Source organism: Perissodus microlepis, chromosome 19, assembly GCF_051167445.1.
Source record: "Perissodus microlepis isolate ML-2025 ecotype Zambia chromosome 19, ASM5116744v1, whole genome shotgun sequence".
Lineage (NCBI taxonomy): Eukaryota > Metazoa > Chordata > Actinopteri > Cichliformes > Cichlidae > Perissodus > Perissodus microlepis.
The window spans coordinates 5868734-5889711 of NC_140479.1; the positions used below are offsets into that span (position 1 = coordinate 5868734).

The window sequence follows — 20978 nt, forward strand, 5'->3', positions numbered from 1 at the left end:
TATATTCATAAATTAGGGTAGGGTGTGTTTTATTGCAGGCCTAGCTTGTGATTCGCAAATCACTACTGAACATGGGACGTGCCCATCGGTGTCTCAAATTTGGTTTTGACATGTCAAGATAGCATCAGTGAAAATTCTCATCTCAAGGCCTGACATTGGAACTGGAAACCAATGGATGTGTCATGTTGGGTGTGTCCATCTTGTATATACAGTCTGTGATATACAGTGAAGATGTCCAAAATGGGCTATTGCAAATGTTTTTTTTATCAGGGTTTTCCCTCTGGTTCTAGTGGTGAATTTTATTCAGAGTTTTTCTCTAACTTCTTCACTAGTTTATCCAAAAATGTTCCTTCTACTGTGTAAAGGGCATGGATGTTAGTGTTGACTGACAGTTTTAATTTGTATTCATGTTTTTTAAACTCAGGAACTCGTATACACACAAGAGCTGCCTTCCATGTTGGAAACAGCTATTCGTAAGCTGAAGCAGATTTCTGAGAAATATTCAAGCAAATCTGCCCTTGGTAAGTACTGTGATACTCTGTAACAGATATTTTGTATTTCTTCATTTATATTAATGTTTTTGATTCCCCATTAGAGTAAAAGTGTATTATTTTATTTCATATTATTTCTTTGCTCCATAGCTTCAGATTATCAGCATGTCAGTCAGCAGGTGAAGCAGCTGGAGGAGGACACTGCTGTTGTTTTAGAGGACGTGACCACAGTGAAAAGCACAATGGGACGGGTTCTGTCTGCCTGGGACTCGTACAGCGACTCCCTTAGTTCCCTGCAGGCTTGGCTTGAACAATGCTCTGCAACACACAGCCACAGACCTGAGGTATGATTAACTCATTAAAGTATTATAACTGTATTGCTCTACGATAATAAATATGTCATAAACAAGCTAGTATAACTTGCTTTGTTATAGGGGATCAGTCTGTTATGACTTGGAATAACAAGTCAAGTAAAAAGTCTGCAATAATAACATCTAAATAAAATAATGTCTACATTATCCTTATAGATGATATATTTTAGTATTTGCCATTTTATTTACAAAAATTTCTATTAAGCTGACCTCCGCATCCATGGCTGAGTGGGGATCTCGTCAGGCCCACCTGAATGAGGTGGGGAACTTCTTGATTGAGTCAACAGATCCTCAGACCAGCAGGAGCCTGGCAGAGGAGCTTCGGAAAGTCAACATGCAGTGGGCTGAGTTTGTCAAGAAAAACACTTTGGTGAGTCACAGATCAAGGAAAACCCAATTTGTGTGCTTAGATTCTAAAACAGCTTTATGACAAAGAATTTGGAAATGTTTGAAGACTAAATCACACAAGCTATTTTTTTGTTAGAGAATTAATCAGAATATTTTCCTGACATGAATTTACTTAAAATTATTTTTTTTAATAAAGTACCCACCATATGGCACTCTAAAATCAATTTTTATCTGTGCTTTTATTTTTTACAGAGGGTGTTTTTATCTGAGTGTATAGCTTTGTTCTTCTAAAGCGTTGGCCTAGTTTCTTCTTATTATTTGGCATTATGCGACTAGAGGCAGCAGTGATTGTGGCAGCCTAATGTCTCATGCGTTTGGAATTTAAATGTGATTGTTCTATTGAAACAATGATTCTTACGGAGTGACTCAAAGTTTAAAAACAGTGCTCCACCTTTACCTATTGTATGCAAGTAGCTGGACTTATAGTCTTTGAGTACAGTGCAATGTCATTCTTATATCTGGAGTTGCACGTTGAACAAGTGTTGTCAATTCCATAAAGTTCTTGTTTACTGTATGTTAATCTACTGTGTAATTATGAAATTAACATAAGTGAAAAGAGATGGAAACTTCAAACTGTGTTGTGTCCACAGTAGATTAACATACAGTAAACAAGAACTTTATGAAATTCTGCTGCTAATGTTTACATCATTGAATTATTAATAAATTGTCTTTGTTATTTAACATGTTTATTTGTGTTTTTTCCAGGAAAACATTGGTGAGCCAATTGAAGTTACCCATGTAAACCCAGAGGAAATCAGAGCTTTGATCAGAGAGGGCACACTGATTCTCAAAGAGCCTCTGGATGTTATGGCGGGTCCTTTACGCACCTACAGGAAAAGATTACAGGTAGGACCAACGGCATCACTAGCAAGTCATTGCACTTTTTCAGCTCTAACGATTATTTTGATTTAAATGACCAAATTAAATCTTTCTAAATTATTGCTCAATTTCTGCTCTCCAGTTTATAATGAGGAAGATTAAAGACGTGGATCTGGATGCTTTGGCTTCTGTCCCAGAATGCCCAGCAGATCAGTTACAGAAACTGAAGCTTGCAGTACCAGAAGTATGAACGATTTCTCTTCTTTTAAAAGAACTATTATGATTGTGGTCATGAAGATTAAAATGATTATATCTGTTCTTTTTTTTTTAAAATCAAAGTAAGTCTATCTGTCCTTTGCTATCTTTTCTTTAATTGTCACCAGGTTATGCAGACATTATCTGAGGCAGAAAAGGTTTGTGTAGAGCTGCAACACAGTGTGTCTGGGCTGGACAGTCGATTGGCTGAACTTCTACATTGGGAGACTGAAGCCAGGGAGCTCTACCACCTGCTGAGGGCCACCGATCGGCAACAAAAACAGGTCCAGACCTCACAAGCCAGGGTGAGATGAATCACTGCATAGCAGTGTTGGCTTTTAAATCCTTTCATAAAGAAACATTTATGATTATTTAAAACTAACATTTTTATTTTCCAGGTCACTATTTCCCGTGGTCTACAGCTCGAAGGTCAGGTAGTCACAGAGGAGCAAGACCTGCAGGTGATCGTATCGACAAATCAGAAGAGCTCTCCCATCCACTACCTCCATGCCTCTGCTATGCAGGATCGAGTGCGAGCTGCTGTTGCTCAGTCACAGGCCAGTTGGGTTTTTTTTGTGAAGTAACCTTGTTAGGCATGTTCTGACCAGACAAAACAGTATAATTGAAAGTACTTTATTTCTAAGGTGCATGATGTCACTTTTAGGAAGCAGTTGGTATGCTAAGCAGCCTGGGTGCCAGACGAGACAGAAGCAGAAGTCCTCCAGCAGGACCTCCTTCAAAAGTCTTTATTCAAGATAAAGCAGTGCTTCAACATTTGAAACAGTTAGACACCAAGCATACAAAAACCTTTGTGCCAAAGATAGTGGTACAAGATTACAAAGAAGAAAAGATGACTTCTCCTCCAATGCCATACAGCTACGCAGAAGCTGTGAAGCAGACCAGAAGAAAGTCGCCACCAGAAAGTCAGTTTCAAGGCTGGCCAATGGCCACTGCACAAAAGACAACAGAGACTCCAGATCAAGGGCCACAGCAAGACCTACTCCAAGAGGGACTTAGAAGACAGGTGGAAATTAAACTGGGACAGAAAGAACAGGAAGAAATAAAGGAGGAGTATCTTCTACAAGAAGTTCAGCAGCTGGAGTTGTTCCCAGTGCAACCACAACCAAGTCAGCCCAAGCAGGAGCAACAACAGGTACAACAGCAACAAGTTCAACAGCATGTGGTAATTAATATACAAGCTGAACAACAAGTTAAACAAAGACCAGAATCCAAAGACCAGACTCCACTTCAGGAACCAGCTGTAAAGAAAAAGGTTCTAAGTTCCCAGGAGCTCCAAAGCAGAAAAGCTCAGGGCATGAAGAACCGGCCATGGCTTCAGAAACCAGCTTTTCCAGAACAGAAAACTCCAACTCAAGAGCAGGATTTGACTCAAGATCTAGTTCAAACTAGACAGACACAGGCATTGGGATCAGTTCAGGTAATTTCCCAAAATGTAGCAACCACCAGGCTACAGTATGAGGCCCATGCAAAAATGACTAAGCAGCCACAGCAACAACAAAAAGTGGAACAGAAGCAAACACAGCAAAGTGAAAATCTAGAGCATCAGCAACAAGACAAACTGCTACATCAACAACAGCAAAAAGAGCAGCATCAGCAAAAGGAACAGCAAAAACAACAACCACAAGAAACTGTAAGACAAGCACAACAAGAATCAAATACCAAAAATAAATCACATGCTGTAACTTTGAGTCAACCTCAACCACAAAGAAAGGCCCCAAATCAATCACAAACCAATACTATGGTTCAGTCCCACATTACTACAGATACACAGCAACCATGTGTTCCTCAGTCCCATGACTCTGTGAAGAAACAGTCATCAACCAAGCCACAGACCCAACAACAGCTCCAGCTACAGGATCAGGCTCTGGTTCAACCATCTGGTCCTCAGCCATCTAAGCAGCCACAGGTACTACCCCATGACCAATCTGTAGCGCAAGTCCCAATATGGGCTCAGATCAGACAGCCTTCCAGTATTCAGGCTCCGCTGCAAGGCCCAATTCAGCTTCCTGTACCATCTCACATTCAGCTTCGTAGTCATCCACAATCATGGGCCCCTGTCCGGCCCCCTTCCCCTAAGCCACCAACCCAGGCTCAGCCTCCAATGCATACTCAGTCAACAAACGTGGACCAAACCCATGCAAAATCAATGAATGATCCTGAAATTCACCCTCAGCCCAAGGTCCAACCTCAAACACACCCTCAGCCTAAGACCCAAGTTCAAATCTATGCTGATCAGTCTGAGACCCATCCCCAGTCAATGCCCTACCCACAAGCCCATGCTCATGCCCATGTTCCAACTAATGTTCAACCAATGGCCAGGCTAAGTCAGGCCCAACCATTGACTCAACATCCAACCCAAGCCCAACCTATACTCCACCTTCAGGGTCATTCTTTGACTGATCCTATGACTCAGTATCCAACACATGCACAGGCACTGGTCCAGCAACAAGGCCATATTTCACAGGGGCACTTTCAAGCTTATACTCAAGTCAGATCCTCAGTCCCCCAGTCTATCCAGCATCCACAAGCTACAGTGCAACCTCAGTTATACTCCCAGGGTTATGCCCAAGCTCAGTCCACATCTCAGCAGTGGACAGATAAACAAGAAACACAAAATCAAGCATTTCCCCAGCAGAGTTACCCTATCCCGCAACCATATCCTCAGCAAATGGGCCAAGCAACACATTCTCAGGCTTATCCTACAGTTCAGACTCTATCACAGTGGGCCCAGCAAACGCCTCAGATTGCCCACCATAGGGTTTCTCATATGGGGCCATCATATACTCAACCGCAAATGCATCCTCAAGCTCAACCCCAACCCTGGACTCAAACACAGCAGCAAATTGGGCCCCAGAGTTCCATGCATCAACACACCCAGATGAGAGCTTCTAACTTAGTTCAGCCACAACAAGGCCAAGTTCAGCAACAGACTTGGGTTCAAGCACCACTGCAAGTGCCATCTCAGTCTTATCAGCAGCCTCAGTCTCAGCAGTATGTACAGGTCCAGCATCAACCCCAAGCTCAACATCACTCTCCATCTCAGATTCAAACACAGATATCTCTCCAGTCACAACCATCACATCAAGCCTATCCTCAGCTTCCTTCACAGCCCCAGCAACAAACTTTGCAGGCCCAGTCCCAAACACACGTCCAGGCACAGCCATTAGTTCAAGAAAAGCCCTTTGTCAGGACTCAGGGGACTCAATCTAATATTCAATTCCAGCAATCAACTTCTCAGCCCAAGCACCAGCCCCAACTTCAGCTACAACCAACGATTCAGTCACAAACTCAAGTAAAAGGTAACTCACCTCTACAGCCCAGACCTCTACAGCCAAAACAGGATGTTGAAATGACACCTCAACTAATAGTTCAGTCACCAATTAAACACATACCTGGATCACTGCCACAGCCCAAACCCGAATCTCAATTGCCACCACAGGCTCAGTCACTAACTAAAGTTAATGTTGAATCACCCCCTCAACCCAAGGTGCAAGCCCAACCTCAATTACAACCTACAGTTCAATCACCAACTCAGCCCAAAGTTCAGTCACCAGTCCAACCCAAAGTCCAACCAGTGTTCCAACCCAAATCTCAGGCACAGTTATCCCCACAACACCATCCTCAGTTTCCGGCGTCATTGCCTCCCACGGCCCAAACAGTGCCACAGTCCAAGACTCAATCTCCCACACAGGCAAGACCTCAGACTCAACCACTTGACCCACCAAAGACTGAAACCCAGTCTCCTTTGAAACAGAAAATTCAACACTCCCAGACTATTCTCGTCTCTCAAATCGATGTGTTGCTTCAAACCCAGGCTGAGTCACCAGATCTTAATATCAAACCTCCTGCTCTGGCTCAAGCACCTCCCCAGGCCTACACAGAGGCCTACACTAAGGCACAGGCTTTAGCTAGAAATGGCTTTGAGGAGGCCAAACACTGCCTGCAGGCGCACATCCTGGAAGCTATCAACATCTTCAAAGACAGGCGTGTATCAGCTGAGCAAGCTTCAGTAAAGGAGGTAAGTTTAACCATTGGCAATGACTTCTGCACATTTCATATTTAGTGAATAATCATGATTGATAAGTTTTATTTGCCAATTTTTGCGAATTTACAAGTCTCTTTACCTACCCTACATTTATAGCCACATTGTTTAATGTCTTAAATAGAAAGCAGTTACTTTGGCTTAAAAAAACATCCAACAACATGAAATACAGTTTCTGTAGAGGAATCATAATGTAACTATTTTGTGTCTAAACACAGAAAACTCTGAGGACACTTGATCCAGAGTTGCTGGAGGAGTTCTTGCGAGCAGCTAATGGCATGGAGGCCTTTTGTACCCCCTCACAGCTCAGAGATATGGAGTTCTTCACCCAATCTGTCAGGACACAGTGGGAGGTGGGGATTTTGATTTGTATGAATAGTCAAATGTTCACTAGTTTTTTTAAAGACATCTCTCAGTTAATTGCATATGCATATTTAAACCACAAACTAAAACTGGCAACTATTTTATGCCTTTGAAGCCTGTTTTTAAAGGAATGTTAGCAAACTGACACAGATGTAAACAATCCAAGATTATTAACCTTTTAGTCAATACTATATTCTATCATGTTTCCTTTTTCATATATATATATATATATATATATATATATATATATAAAATCATTGTATATATTATCTCCCAGGCCCTCAGAGCTGAGATCTCAGGCTTTTTGGAACAATTACAGTTTGAAGTAACAAGGAAAGACTTTAATGCAGCAGTCCTTCGGTGTGAGATGCACTTAAGCACCAGCTTAGAAAACCAAGCTCAGGTAGCTAAATGACCAAAGCTGAACTCTTGGCAGGGGTGCTTCAAAGGATGGGTATTCAGCCAGTTTTCTCTGCTCTGCTTGTCTAACTTTGTCTTTTCCATCTTCTTTGTATGCCTTCAAGGAAGCTGTCAGTGGGAAGGGTAATAGCAATACTTTATTCCAGCTGGTTTCTAAGAGAGTGCTGTTTTAGCTAGTTTTGTTTGGGTATGTTTACAGTTTCAGACACTTTTTATTATCTTAAGCTGAAAACGACAAACAACACCATCATTATCAGGACCTTAAAACAATGAAATAAATATGTGCTAATGAAGATGAAATCACATCTTCTCTGTAAGCTTAAAACAGCATTCTTTTATGATTTTGTGCAGCACATCTGTTGCCGGCTGCCATCTGGGGTCTTGCTCAAGTGGTGCAATGTATCTGCCAAACCTTCTTTTATGATATTGGATGCTAATAAGCAGGTCACACATATAACTAATTTATAGTTGTATAAATCTAATAAAAACGCAAGAAAATAAATAAAAAGCTTAACAAAAAAAGAAGATTTGGCTCAATGGATCGCCTGAAGTCAAAGCAGCTCTACAATGCCTTTGTGCTTACTGTTTTCACATTAAAATCATTCAACAGGCTTGCTTCTCAGCGGACTTTGCTGAAGCAGAACAGCACCTGCAGGCACTGAAAGAGCTGTGTGACACCCTAAGCCCGGAGGATGCTCACTGCTTGGCTCAGACGCAGCTGAGGGAGTGTGAAAAGAGGCTGGCTGCCATCCAGCATCAGTTCAGTGGAGATCAAGACACACCACTCCCTGAATCTAGGTGAGGCTTTCCATAGAGGTTTCAAAACAGCAAAGACTTGGTATGCAATCTTCAAAACAACCTTTTGTATTCCTTATTTAATTCTTAATACTGATTAAAATATTTGGTTGTGCATGATTTATGTTGCAGCTATTGTATTAAGTTACATTTACATTTATTCAAAATATAGTAGAAAGTTTAAATCAATTTAAATTCTGTAGGATTCCTGTTGCCTTCACTGAGGATCCCAACACACAGAAGGAGCCTACCAAACCAAGTGACAAACCTCAGGCCTTAGCTGAGGTATGATTCACTATTATTAAAAATTCTTATTAAAAAGATTCTCTCTATAGATTTAAACAGTCACAGCTCCTTTAACACATTTTAAGCAAGAAGAAATACAGACCAGTCTTTGAATTTAAATCCTGAAGCCGATACTGGGCGTGTGCAGATGTGTCTGAAATAATCGCTAACATCCTGTTGCTGTTTTTCCAGGTGACCCAGGTGACAGTGAAGACAGTTGCTGTGGAGAGAAGGGAGACTGAAAAGCAGATGTCTGTGGAGGAAGAAGTAACCAAAAAGGAAGCTTTAGAAAGGTGAAATTTAGCTGTCTTGTATTTAAAATAAAAGGCAACATACAAATCAAAAAACAGGTTGGATGGTTTTATATTTAATCCTTAAATTTAGTTATTTTTGGTTTAACTCTCCAGATATGAGAATGCTAAGAGGGCTTTGCAAGCCCAACTAGCTAAAAATGAACAGAGCATCAAGGATGTCCCCTCTGACTCAGTCTCTCTGAAAGGCCTGCATACACGGCTCCAGGAAATACAGGTACAATGATGTTATAAATACCACTCTATCAAAAACAAACTGGACTGAAATATAAATGACATGCTATAAGAACCTTTGAGCAAAATGACTCAATCCCCACAACCGGCCAATAAACTTGAGTTCCTTTCTTCCTAGTTCTTGAGACAAGAGACTGAGTGTCTTTGGTCTGAGTATGCAAACCAGTGCTCTCAGTGTTCCCAGCTGAGTGGAAACACTTCTCTGGAGCAGGAGAAAGCAGAGCTGCAGGAGCAGTGGCGCACTCAGCAGTCCAACCTTCAGAGGAGAGGCAGCTCGCTGGGCTCTGCACTCAGGCAGATTGACTCCACTGAGAATCACATGGTGGACTTCACCGACCGCCTGGACCGTTATCTGAGACAGCCCAAAGACATCACTGGCTTCACACTGGCCAACACTAACATTCTGAAAGATATAAAGGTCTGCTGTTAGACACACGCAATTTTCTTTTGTTTAATTTTGTCAGTCTGACACACAAATATTGTCTAAGCACATGCGTTAACACCTATATGAAGCCTGGATTTACAAGAAGTCTTTGCAGAGATCAGCACATTTTAAAATTTCACACGGCTGGAAAAAACATACTGGTCAATAACTGGATCATTGAAAACAAGCTGAATGCATCTTGTACACATAAACAAGCTACTGATTTAGCATAAATCATACAATTTGGTGTTTAATATTTATTATGTGTTGGATTTCCTAGTCCCCTGTATCATCAACTCCTAAACACCACAGTACAGATAGATTTTAGACATCAGTGATGCTGGCCTTTAGAAGATAAATCCAATAAATGCAAATTCTTAGAGATATAAGAATTTTTTTTTGTTTTTAAAGATGTAAATCAATCTCACTTCTATAGGCATCTCACCTCACACTACACCTTGTGTGTTTTTTGCTAAAGGAACTGGATGACAACATACAGAGTGAACTGGACCAGTTGTCCCGTCTGGACCCTGAATCCAGCGACTTGGATCCCAGAGAACGCTTCCCTCTGTCCCGTGAGTTTGAGGCTCACAAAACCAGCTTGGATCAACTCCGGCAGCAAGTCCGGAAGAGCGAAGCAGCTGCCCGTGCCCTCGACCGATTTCTTATGTCGCTGCGCACTGTGGATGAGGATATCTCAAGTATCCCAGGTCCACCCTGTAGTGACGCTGTAGTGCTGCAGGAATGCCGCTCCAAGTTGGCTCTGATAAGGCAGAGCATAGACAGTTTGAAAGAGAAGGCACCTCAGCTGGATCTACTCCTGCAGGGAGCTCGGCTCACAGTCACAAGGGATGGTATCCCAGCCTCCTGCCTCGATATGGTGAATGTCCTGGTGAGAAGGCTGGACGAGGCTGACAGTGGGCTGGTCAGCCAGCAGAAGGTCCTTCAGAAGGAGACCCAAAGCAAAACCCTGGGCCTGAGGAAGAGGACGATGCTGGGGGAGATGAAGAAGCTGCAGGATACGATTGAAACGCAAGGCCTCAAAGAGCCCACCATGCCTGCGTTGCAGCACAGGTTTGTCCCTTTAGTGCGATAGTGCTTTTGCTATCCTGAAGCAGTTTTGATATGTGAAAATGGGAAACTACATGTAGTCCCAGAATGTACCGTTTAGATTTTGCAATATATTTGCAGAATTAAAATCTGAATTTGTTGCACTTTCCAGGCTTCGTGCCATCTTGGATTTAGAAGGCCAGCTGCAGGCTCAGAACTGTGAGCTTCAGAGCCTCCGTGAAGTCCAAGAGAAGCAGGGAGGAGGAGAAAATCTCCTTCAGGAGCTGGAAGCTCAGTGGAAGGAGACTCAGCAGGCTTTTTCTGACAGGTAACGTCGGCACAAGAACCTTAAATTAAGACTCTGTCTAGAAAGGTGCTATATAAATAAAATTGTATTTATTTATTTATTCTTTAAGCCATTAATGAGCAACACTGACTTATATGCTGTCCTCAACTGCTAGAAATGAATGCATTTAAGTTCAAGTAAACTTTTATTATGTTTCTCTATACACTGCAATCCGAATGCTCAAATCTTCCTTGGTATTTTCTCACTCTTGCAGAAGGAAGCAGTACAGCACACTGTTGGAGCTTCTGAAGAAGTTCCAGACCTGCCGGAGTCTCCTGAGCAGCACCATCCAGAAAGCAGAGCAGGCAATCAGCGATAAGGCATCCTACATGGGGAAAGACAACCTGCAGAGGAGTATGGCAAAGGTAGGTGTATTTGCATTGTGTTTCAATATATTCTGACTCTTGTATTGGTTTCCTAAAACAGCTTAAGGGCATTTGTTACTGTATGCACTAAAAGGAATGAACCAGCAGATGGCAGACACTTTCTAAATATCAGATTGGTGTGCTCGGTGTGCACTTACAAGTGCTGTATGTTAACACGTGTACATTTGTTCAGGTCTGTGATATTAAGGAGGAGCTGGCTGGTCTTGCGGGGCCAATGGAAGAGATGAGAAGTGTTTGCAAACAGCTGCAGACTGAACTGAAGAAGTTTCCACACTGCAGTGAATCTCCATTTGAAGCAGAGGCTGACACGCTGATGGACAGCTGGCTGGACGTATGCATCTATGCACTGACACTTATAGATGTCGTTCTTGTAAACAAACAGAGGAGTTCTACTAAAACTGTACATTAAGCATGCTGGGAAGGAGACTGATCAGACTCACTGACACTGACAGCTTAGTATCTGAGTTAAAAATTATACCTTCACAAGCTTGTTGGATTTTTTAACATCCTCAGTAAATGGCAGTATTTTCACTGGGTGTCAGTCTGACATTGATCCAGTGTTTCGTGTCTCCAGAACAGCTCTGTCTGTGACAAATATTAGAAGTACAACTCAAAGTTGAACAGAGAAACTAAAGTCGTAGTTGGATCGTGGTTGGAATATTTCTATTTATATATTTCTATATTGCTCACCTTAACTAAATTTTAGTGATCTTTTGGTGCCCCTGCAGGTGACAGAGAAGACAGATGCCTACATGGATAACCTACGAGTGGGCCTGGAGCTGTGGGAGAAGCAGCTGATGCTGGGCGGAGAGGTGGACAGCTGGGCCGGGGCCAAACTCGCCCTGTTTGCAGAGAGCCATGCTTTCTACAATGAGCAACAAGTACTCACCATGAAGGTACTGAAGTAAAACCTGATATTTTTAACTGTTCTTCAATCATTTTTCTACTTGATTTTAAGCATCTGTTAATGTGAAATAATTCCAGTTTCACTTTTTGTGATTTTTTTTTGTCTGTACATTTGTGTATTTTGTTGTGTTCAGGATGAAATCCAGGCCAATGAGGAGAACATCACTCATTTTCACAAGAAGTCTATTGAGATCCAGGAGATGCTGCAAAGTCAGGAAGCTCCACTGGAGCTACAGGTGAGATGAAACAGAGACTTTTACAACACCATTTCATTTTATGTAGTTATTCATGCGTAAACGTTTTTAAAGAATTAGTATATCCCCTGTACCGTGCTTCTCTTCTCATCATTCCTCTGTTTCGTGTAGGTAATGGAAACCCAGCTGAGAAAGAGACTGGAGCAGGTGAAGGAACTGTTTACTGACTGCACAGATGTCTTTGAGGAGCTAATCGCTGTGAAGAAGCATCTAGCCGAGAAGGTAGAGGATTGTCAGACAGCGGTAGAGAACATCCAGAGTCGTATCAACGAGACTAATGCTTCAGGTCCAAATGTGGAAGCCCAGATACAGGTATGCAGCTGTTGACAGAGATGGACAGCATGGTGCTCCTATACAAGTGAGTTCTCCTGAATGATCACCACTTATAATGTTTTGTGTCTCACGCTGCAGGATCTGTGCAACGACCTGGAGTCTCAGGAAGAGCAGGCTGAGGCCGTGTTGAAGGAGGTGAGATTGGTTTCCAGTGTGGCCAGCCCCCAGGTGCTTGAGACACTCTCTGTTGACTGCAGCAGGCTAACGGAGGCAATCTCGCGCACCAAAGACATGATCCAGCTGAAGAGAGAGGAGAGGGACAAAGGCCTGCTCAAGGTTATCGGAGGTTAGTATTGAAAATGTGCTTTTAATCAGTTGCTTATCAGAGGTCTGGTAAAAAGCACTGAATTAGGAAATACAGAGAGAAGACAAGCATCAATCACATATAGGCACAAAATAAGTACAACAAATGAAAATGAAACGTGTTTTTAAAAATGGTTAAAAAATTAAAGTAGATTAAATAAAAGACTTTTGGCTATTACGGAAAGATTAACAGGATAACAGGCCTGATACTGTCAGCGTAACTTTTTCTGGCAACCACTGGACACTAACATCACTCAGACCGGGATCTCCACGTGTCTGATCAACAAGCAGGATATTGTCTTTGTTTCTCTTTTGTTAAATAGAAATTTCTATATATTTGACTCAGATATTAGAAGGCAGGGACATGTTTTGGTCTCAGTATTCCTTAATTCAATTGTGTGTGTGAGTAATTTAAAAAAAATGTTCCCAGATGAGAAGCAGTCATTCGAAGAATGGTTCCAGGACTTGCAGCTAGCCGTCAATGAGTGCTTCGAGAACCCTGAGAGTAGAACAGATGTGGAGACGTTTTTGCAAAGACTGGCTGTAAGTTGATGGATAATTTTAAAGTTAGATAGATGCTATAGACTCTTATATGACAGATGGATGTTCATGTTTTCTTTCATCAGAGTTTCTTAAAGTCCAAGGATGCAGAGAGACGTCTTGACCAGCTGAAAGATCAGCTGGAGAGAGGCAGGGAGCAGGTTCCACCTCAGCAGCTCTCTGAGTTTACTGGGTGGATGCAGGAGCAGCAAGAGGAAGTGGTTACGTTCAGAACCCACTGCCAAAACCGGCAGAAACAAATGGAGTCACTGCTCAGCGACTTGGACAGGTCATTCCTGCTTCTGCTAATATAATAGCTATACTGTTAAACAACACATGTGTACAATGTAAAACATTTTCTCAAGCATTTCCACAAACAGAATGTGTTTGTTTTAAGTTTTTTTTGCTTTTTTAAAATATAGTCTGCAGAAGCAGCATGACAGCCTTCGTCAGTGGCTTCAGAACAAAGAAAAACAGTCTGTGGTGTCTGAGAAAGTCAAACAACTTCTGAAAGACCTTCAGGATGAGAGGTGATCCTCAACATTCATAAAACCAGAACCAGAAATATTCCATCGCACAAGCAGTAAAGTTTGCTGACTTCCAAGATATGCACATCTCTCTAATTTTGATAGTTGTTTAATGTTAACGGAAAGAGTCAGAATAGAATAGAATTAAGCACAACATAGACCTAAACCTGTCTATTACAGAAACATTTGGATGCATAATATGCTGCGTGAGGACGTTATCCCTTCTTTTGCATGCCGTCTTACTTGTCTTTGTCTGTCCGTGCAACAGTGGAAGAGCCGAGACCCTCAGTGAGCTGCTGGCATCAATACGCAGACAAGGTGTCAGATCTGAGAGCCTCCTGAAGGACGCTGATAACTTGATACAGCGCTACAGAAACCTGGAGGGCAGGATGCTGAATCAGGCTGAGGCCCAGAGTGTGTTGGATGGAGAATACAATGTGTTTAATACTCAGGCAGAGAGCACCAGGACTTGGATCAGTGAACTATCACAGCCTCTCACCACTCCAGACAGAGACACCAACATGGAGGAGATGAAGTCCAAAGCACAAGTTAGTGAAAGTGGTGTCTAATCTAATAAAGCTTTCTTCTGGGAATATTTTTGGTGTATTGTTAGCTCATCTCTTAAAGTATTAAAATAATGATATTCTGTCTGGAGTTAAAAATGTCGGACACGTTTTATGATTTTGTCACCAGGCCATCCTTAGCAGCAAACCTGAGGGAGACTTTAAAGTGAGCAGCTTGAGACGACAAAGCGAAAGTCTGTGTGAGAAGGAAGGCCTGGACGAGTCCAGGAAACAAAGTGTCCAGCTGTTAGTTAGAGACACAGAGAAACAGTGGACGACAGCCCTGCAGGCTGCTCAGGAGGCTCTCAGAAAGGCAGAGACGCAAACCATTTTAGAAAAAGACGTTGAAGCTTTCCAAACCCACAATGAAAGTGTCCAGTCCTGGATCAGAGACCAGGACCAGAACCTCAAGTCTATCAGTGGCCATGTGCAAGTTGAAGAAAAGCGTCAGGCAGCACAAGTGAGTGTAAATTGACATGTAGATGAGTTTGGTAAGGGTGGGTTGTAGTTTGTAGAATCACTTCTATGGGCTTGTCTTTCAAGGATCAAAACAAAGTGGTTACCTAACAGGGTATCTCTTCTCTTAAGGCTTTTCTGAGCTCCAAGCCTAATGGAGAGTCAAAGCTCCAAGAGCTTAAGCAACTGTGCCAGAGTCTATGTGACAACCAGAGTTTGGATGAGAGCAGGAAACAAAAGCTTCATGATGCAGTCAAACACACAGAACAGGATTGGAGGAAAGCCTTGCAGGGTGCTGAAGAGGCTCTCAAACAGGCAGAGACTGAAGAGGCCACTAAAAGAGATTTTGATGCTTTCAAAACCCAAAGTGAAACAATCCAATCCTGGATCAAAGAGCAGAAGCAGAAACTGCGGTCCCTCAGTAGTCATATGCACTTTGAAGAAAGGTCCGAGATAGTACAGGTGAGTTTACAAGTTGGGACCTAACTTCAAAATATATTATAGAAACTGATGAAACTTGTAAAACTTATAAAACCGATATATGCTCATACTGTAGATCTCTACTGCAGTTTTTAATTGCAGTTTGTAACAGGAATTCTTACTTTGATTTATTTGATTGTGTCGTTGCCTTCAGGCTGTCATGACTTCCAAACCTGAAGGAGAGTCCCAGTTGCTCGACCTGAAGAGACGGGGTGAGAATCTGAGCAAGCTCTTGGAAGACAGTAGGAAACTAGAGGTTCAGCAGCTAGTAACAGTCACAGAGCAGCAGTGGACAACAGTTCAACAGGCTGCCAATCAAGCAGAAGTCAGGAGTCTTTCTGATGACTTTGACGTCCAGAGTAAAAACACAGAGATGTGGATCAAAGAGAAGCAACAGAAGCTACAGGCTGTGGGCAGTCACACAAGAGCTGAAGAGAGATGCCACACAGCACAGGTTTGTTTCAATATAACTACATAAGTAGGGTACAGAAGTAGCATTGTTTTTCAGAATTTTTATCAGTGACTTCAACAAGACATCTACAGGGAGTGCAGAATTATTAGGCAAGTTGTATTTTTGAGGAATAATTTTATTATTGAACAACAACCATGTTCTCAATGAACCCAAAAAACACATTAATATCAAAGCTGAATGTTTTTGGAAGTAGTTTTTAGTTTGTTTTTAGTTTTAGCTATTTTAGGGGGATATCTGTGTGTGCAGGTGACTATTACTGTGCATAATTATTAGGCAACTTAACAAAAAACAAATATATACCCATTTCAATGATTTATTTTTACCAGTGAAACCAATATAACATCTCCACATTCACAAATATACATTTCTGACATTCAAAAACAAAACAAAAACAAATCAGCGACCAATATAGCCACCTTTCATTGCAAGGACACTCAAAAGCCTGCCATCCATGGATTCTGTCAGTGTTTTGATCTGTTCACCATCAACATTGCGTGCAGCAGCAACCACAGCCTCCCAGACACTGTTCAGAGAGGTGTACTGTTTTCCCTCCTTGTAAATCTCACATTTGATGATGGACCACAGGTTCTCAATGGGGTTCAGATCAGGTGAACAAGGTGGCCATGTCATTAGTTTTTCTTCTTTTATACCCTTTCTTGCCAGCCACGCTGTGGAGTACTTGGACGCGTGTGATGGAGCATTGTCCTGCATGAAAATCATGTTTTTCTTGAAGGATGCAGACTTCTTCCTGTACCACTGCTTGAAGAAGGTGTCTTCCAGAAACTGGCAGTAGGACTGGGAGTTGAGCTTGACTCCATCCTCAACCCGAAAAGGCCCCACAAGCTCATCTTTGATGATACCAGCCCAAACCAGTACTCCACCTCCACCTTGCTGGCGTCTGAGTCGGACTGGAGCTCTCTGCCCTTTACCAATCCAGCCACGGGCCCATCCATCTGGCCCATCAAGACTCACTCTCATTTCATCAGTCAATAAAACCTTAGAAAAACCAGTCTTGAGATATTTCTTGGCCCAGTCTTGACGTTTCAGCTTGTGTGTCTTGTTCAGTGGTGGTCGTCTTTCAGCCTTTCTTACCTTGGCCATGTCTCTGAGTATTGCACACCTTGTGCTTTTGGGCACTCCAGTGATGTTTCAGCTCTGAAATATGGCCAAACTGGTGGCAAGTGGCATCTTGGCAGCTGCACGCTTGACTTTTGTCAGTTCATGGGCAGTTATTTTGCGCCTTGGTTTTTCCACACGCTTCTTGCGACCCTGTTGACTATTTTGAATGAAACGCTTGATTGTTCGATGATCACGCTTCAGAAGCTTTGCAATTTTGAGACTGCTGCATCCCTCTGCAAGATATCTCACTATTTTTGACTTTTCTGAGCCTGTCAAGTCCTTCTTTTGACCCATTTTGCCAAAGGAAAGGACGTTGCCTAATAATTATGCACACCTGATATAGGGTGTTGATGTCATTAGACCACACCCCTTCTCATTACAGAGATGCACATCACCTAATATGCTTAATTGGTAGTAGGCTTTCGAGCCTATACAGCTTGGAGTAAGACAACATGCATGAAGAGGATGATGTGGACAAAATACTCATTTGCCTAATAATTCTGCACTCCCTGTAGATTGATCATGTCTTGAAATGACAGTGAAAACTAAAGTCACCATTCTGTTCTGAACAATAACAAATGATTCTAACAGGATACATCATAAACGTCAAGTAAGCCAGTTCTGACAATTGTTGTTTTACCGAGTTTCAAAAGAGTGAATCCATCATTGATCAGGCATAGTATTATGATCATTGGTCCCCCTTTTGTTGCCAAGACAGCCCTGACTCATTGAGGCATGGAGTTCAAAAGACCCCTGTAGGTGTGCTGTGGTATATAATAATAATAATGGATTGCATTTATATAGCGCTTTTCGGGGCCCTCAAAACGCTGTACAATTCCACTATTCATTCACTCTCTGGTGGAGGCAAGCTACAGTTGTAGCCACAGCTGCCCTGGGGCAGACTGACATAAGCAAGGCTGCCATATCGCGCCATCGGCCCCTCACCAGTAGGCGGTAGGTGAAATGTCTTGCCCAAGGACACAACGACCGAGACTGTCCAAGCCGGGGCTCGAACCGGCAACCTTCCGGTTATAAGATGAACTTCCAATTCTTTGAGCCACAATCGCCCAAGCATCAATATGGCACCAAGATATTAGCAACAGATCCTTCAAGTCCTGTAAGATGTTGTGATCTGGGGAGTTTGGAGGCCAAGTCACCTCCAACATGTTGTGCTCCTCAAACCATTCCTAACCATTTTTGCTTTGTGGCAAGGCGCATTATCCTGCTGAAAGAGGCCGCAGCCATCAGGGGATACTGTTTTGATGACAGGATGTAAATGGTCTGCCACAGTATTCAGCTAGGTGGTACATGGTGGTACATGAAGTAACATCCACATGGATGGCAGAAACCAAGGTTCTTTTTCTAACTTCGCTCGGTGTTTCACTATGGGAATCGCGTGACCAACTACGGAAGCTCCAATGACACCACGTCTGTCTATGACAGACCTGTCGAGCCGTGCTCAGGGCTCCGCCCCCTCATACTAACACGGCCGACCAGCTCCTCCTAACTCATTCTCGCTTTCTTCACGTGAGAAACTACTTTGAGCTCCCTCAGCGCATCCAGGCTAACTTGATTAGCTGCTTAACAGTTCTCAGGCGTCCCGTGTAGGAGTACGTCGCCGAACGCAGTTTTTCCGGTTCCAGTTTGGATTGTGCTGAGTAAGTCCTTCGAAAGAAGTGTACTTAGAGTTGCACTGTGGAACAGCAACCGCGTCAGGCGAGCTGTCCCAGCGGTTCCTGGTTTTAGTTAGCGAGGTAGCCGACGTTGTGTGACTCGGGCTAACGCGTTACGGCGAGCTGTTCGTTCAGTGTCCGGCTAGCATTAACTTGTTAGCAGGCCACGAACCACATTAGCGTCTCACTAGCATTAGCTTGTTGGTCGACCTAGGGTTCGGTTAGCATTAAGTTGCTAACGATATTGGCTAGCGGAGTGCAGCTAACGTGTCACGACGAGCTGACTCCCGCCGCGACTAGATCGGATTTAACACCCGCTGCTAGTCCTAGCTACTTACGGGCTAACGTGTCGAGACGAGCCTGGTGTAGCCTAGTCTCACCCCTTTCCGCTAACCATGTCTACGGCTCCTACTCCCGCCAAAAGGTCGGAGCCGAAGGCTAAAGAGGCTGCATCCCGCCCGTGCCCCGCATCATGCGGTGCCACCATCTCGGGCAGGGACCCTCATCCAATGTGCATCGTCTGTATGGGTGCCAAGCATGCTCAGGCTTCACTGGCGGACCCTCGGGGATGCCCACACTGTGCTTTGATGCCAGAGAAAGTCCTGGAAAGGAGGCTGAGAGTAGCAGTAACGAACAGTCAGGACCCCTGCCTGTCGGCTGCTACTGCTACGAGCGATATCCGTCATCCGCGAGCCTCCACAAGCTGGGCGGACATGATGGAAGAAGAGTCCCCGCTCATGCCCCCATCGTTCGAGGACCTCCTCGATCAAAACGTGGGCGAGCCGGGTGGCGAGGACGCGGAGGGCAATGCCGACTCCGACCTCCTCGACCTGGAGGACATGGATGAGGAACAGGAGGATGACTCTACCTTTCCTCCCCAGCAGTCCAGGCCACCGAGTGGGGCTGAAGTTGCACCCCTGGTGGACAGCAATTTGTACGAGGTCTGCAAACGGGCTGCTGCCAAGCTAGGCATCCCATGGCCAGCCGCCCAGGATGCCGAAGGGGCAGAACGCGACCTGTATGACGGCAAGAGGCTCCCACCAGCCTTGCTGCCATCAAAGCAGCTTCTGCCAGCAGTCCCAGCCTGCATGAAAGAAATGAGTCGCTATTGGTCAAGCCCTTTTAAAAGCAGCTTGAGATCCAGGGGATGGGTGAACTGGGGCTGACCGAACCCCCAGCAGTGGAGCCTTCAGTGGCGTATCACCTTCACCCTAACCGCAGGGCAATCTCAGCTTCTTCTAGCATTTCTTTGCCCAACAAGATAGATCGCCTCAAGGCATCTATTTATCAAAGGACGTACAAATATGCTGCACAGTCAGTATGCTCGCTTAATGCAGTCACACTGCTATCAGCATATCAGGCAGAAATTCTGGAAGACATGGGCCGTCAGCTTGACTCGGGTTCCCCGAACCCAGCCCTCTGGGATGAAATCTGCGTGGTTAATGATCTCATTCTTCGCTCCTCCAGGGGAGCAGTCCAAGGGTGTGGTCGCGTTATGGGCCTTGCAGTCTCGGGTGAGAGAGCCTTGTGGCTAAACCTGTCAGGCCTAGGTGATGCTCAGAAGGCTGAGGTCATGGATGCAGCCTATGACCCAACCAAGGGTCTCTTTGGCCCAGCCCTGGAGAGAATGAGAGAAACAAGCACCCGCAGAAAGCAGGAGGGTAAAGCATTCAACCTCTGCTTACCCAGAAAACCTAACTCTCAGCCCCAGTAGGTGCCAAGAGCTGGCTTTGCAGCAACAGCAGCAGCTGTGAGAGGGAGACAGAGTGGGGTCAGAATGCAGAGAGGAGCAGGAGGCCAGCAGGGTGCCCACCAGGCCAAGGTAGAGAACCGAAGACCTTGGGGCAAGCATTCCTTTGCAGCAGTTGCTGCAAAGAACATGCCGTCACACCCCGGAGAGGGGAAAAAGAAGCGGTCAGCCTAGCACACCTGCAGCATTCTGTGTCACCCCTCTTTTCTTCCCCAAAGAGAAGGAAGGTGTTAGAAGGGGTAACCAAATCACTCCAAAGTTCAGGGTCTCCGGAAGTTTCCAGTTCACCAGGAGCACCCTCTCAGTCTCCTCCTCCAGTTCAGGGAGGACAGACTTGTGGACAAATGGTGCAGTGTCACCAAACACTTCTAAGCACTCTGTCTGTGTCACCAAGCACTGCCCAGACTCATCAGACACTTCACTGTGGTTTGGGGGTAACAAAAGAAATAAAACGTGCATTTCTGCAGCCAGGCAGTTTGCCAAGGGCAGAATGTCCCCCCAGTTTCAAAATAAAAACAAAAGAAAATCACTGCAATTTGTCTTTGTTCCCAGCGGGGGGAGCTCACGCTCTTCCCGAGGGG

General features: G+C 44.0%; 3 protein-coding genes across 12 annotated transcripts in view; all 3 read left to right on the plus strand.

The window, feature by feature from the left end:
• The window catches only part of LOC146365243 (nesprin-2-like), a 29568-nt gene extending 26537 nt beyond the window's left edge, over positions 1–3031 (plus strand). For 2 of the 3 annotated variants that reach the window (XM_084914310.1, XM_084914311.1), the window contains exons 16-22: positions 425–521; positions 642–835; positions 1068–1232; positions 1976–2116; positions 2232–2333; positions 2473–2649; positions 2743–3031. In XM_084914310.1, coding sequence (XP_084770436.1) covers positions 425–521; positions 642–835; positions 1068–1232; positions 1976–2116; positions 2232–2333; positions 2473–2649; positions 2743–2928 — 1062 coding nt within the window. In that variant the 3' untranslated portion in view covers positions 2929–3031. The remainder of the gene's footprint in view (positions 1–424; positions 522–641; positions 836–1067; positions 1233–1975; positions 2117–2231; positions 2334–2472; positions 2650–2742) is intronic. The other variant, XM_084914312.1, reaches the window with a different exon arrangement.
• The window catches only part of syne2b (spectrin repeat containing, nuclear envelope 2b), a 124322-nt gene continuing 106281 nt past the window's right edge, over positions 2938–20978 (plus strand). For 7 of the 8 annotated variants that reach the window (XM_084914302.1, XM_084914306.1, XM_084914305.1 and 4 more), the window contains exons 1-23: positions 2938–6383; positions 6626–6760; positions 7048–7173; positions 7801–7988; positions 8189–8270; positions 8463–8563; positions 8678–8798; positions 8934–9233; positions 9718–10313; positions 10462–10617; positions 10850–11000; positions 11194–11352; positions 11750–11917; positions 12062–12163; positions 12293–12493; positions 12593–12800; positions 13248–13360; positions 13444–13646; positions 13780–13887; positions 14153–14432; positions 14578–14907; positions 15036–15365; positions 15538–15837. In XM_084914302.1, the coding sequence (XP_084770428.1) occupies positions 3021–6383; positions 6626–6760; positions 7048–7173; positions 7801–7988; positions 8189–8270; positions 8463–8563; positions 8678–8798; positions 8934–9233; positions 9718–10313; positions 10462–10617; positions 10850–11000; positions 11194–11352; positions 11750–11917; positions 12062–12163; positions 12293–12493; positions 12593–12800; positions 13248–13360; positions 13444–13646; positions 13780–13887; positions 14153–14432; positions 14578–14907; positions 15036–15365; positions 15538–15837 (7821 nt within the window). In that variant the 5' untranslated portion in view covers positions 2938–3020. The remainder of the gene's footprint in view (positions 6384–6625; positions 6761–7047; positions 7174–7800; positions 7989–8188; positions 8271–8462; positions 8564–8677; positions 8799–8933; positions 9234–9717; positions 10314–10461; positions 10618–10849; positions 11001–11193; positions 11353–11749; positions 11918–12061; positions 12164–12292; positions 12494–12592; positions 12801–13247; positions 13361–13443; positions 13647–13779; positions 13888–14152; positions 14433–14577; positions 14908–15035; positions 15366–15537; positions 15838–20978) is intronic. The other variant, XM_084914307.1, reaches the window with a different exon arrangement.
• Positions 15915–19814, plus strand: LOC146365245 (uncharacterized). Its single transcript, XM_084914317.1, has one exon. The coding sequence runs from the start codon at positions 19043–19045 to the stop codon at positions 19811–19813; it is 771 nt and encodes a 256-aa protein (XP_084770443.1). The 5' UTR covers positions 15915–19042; the 3' UTR covers position 19814.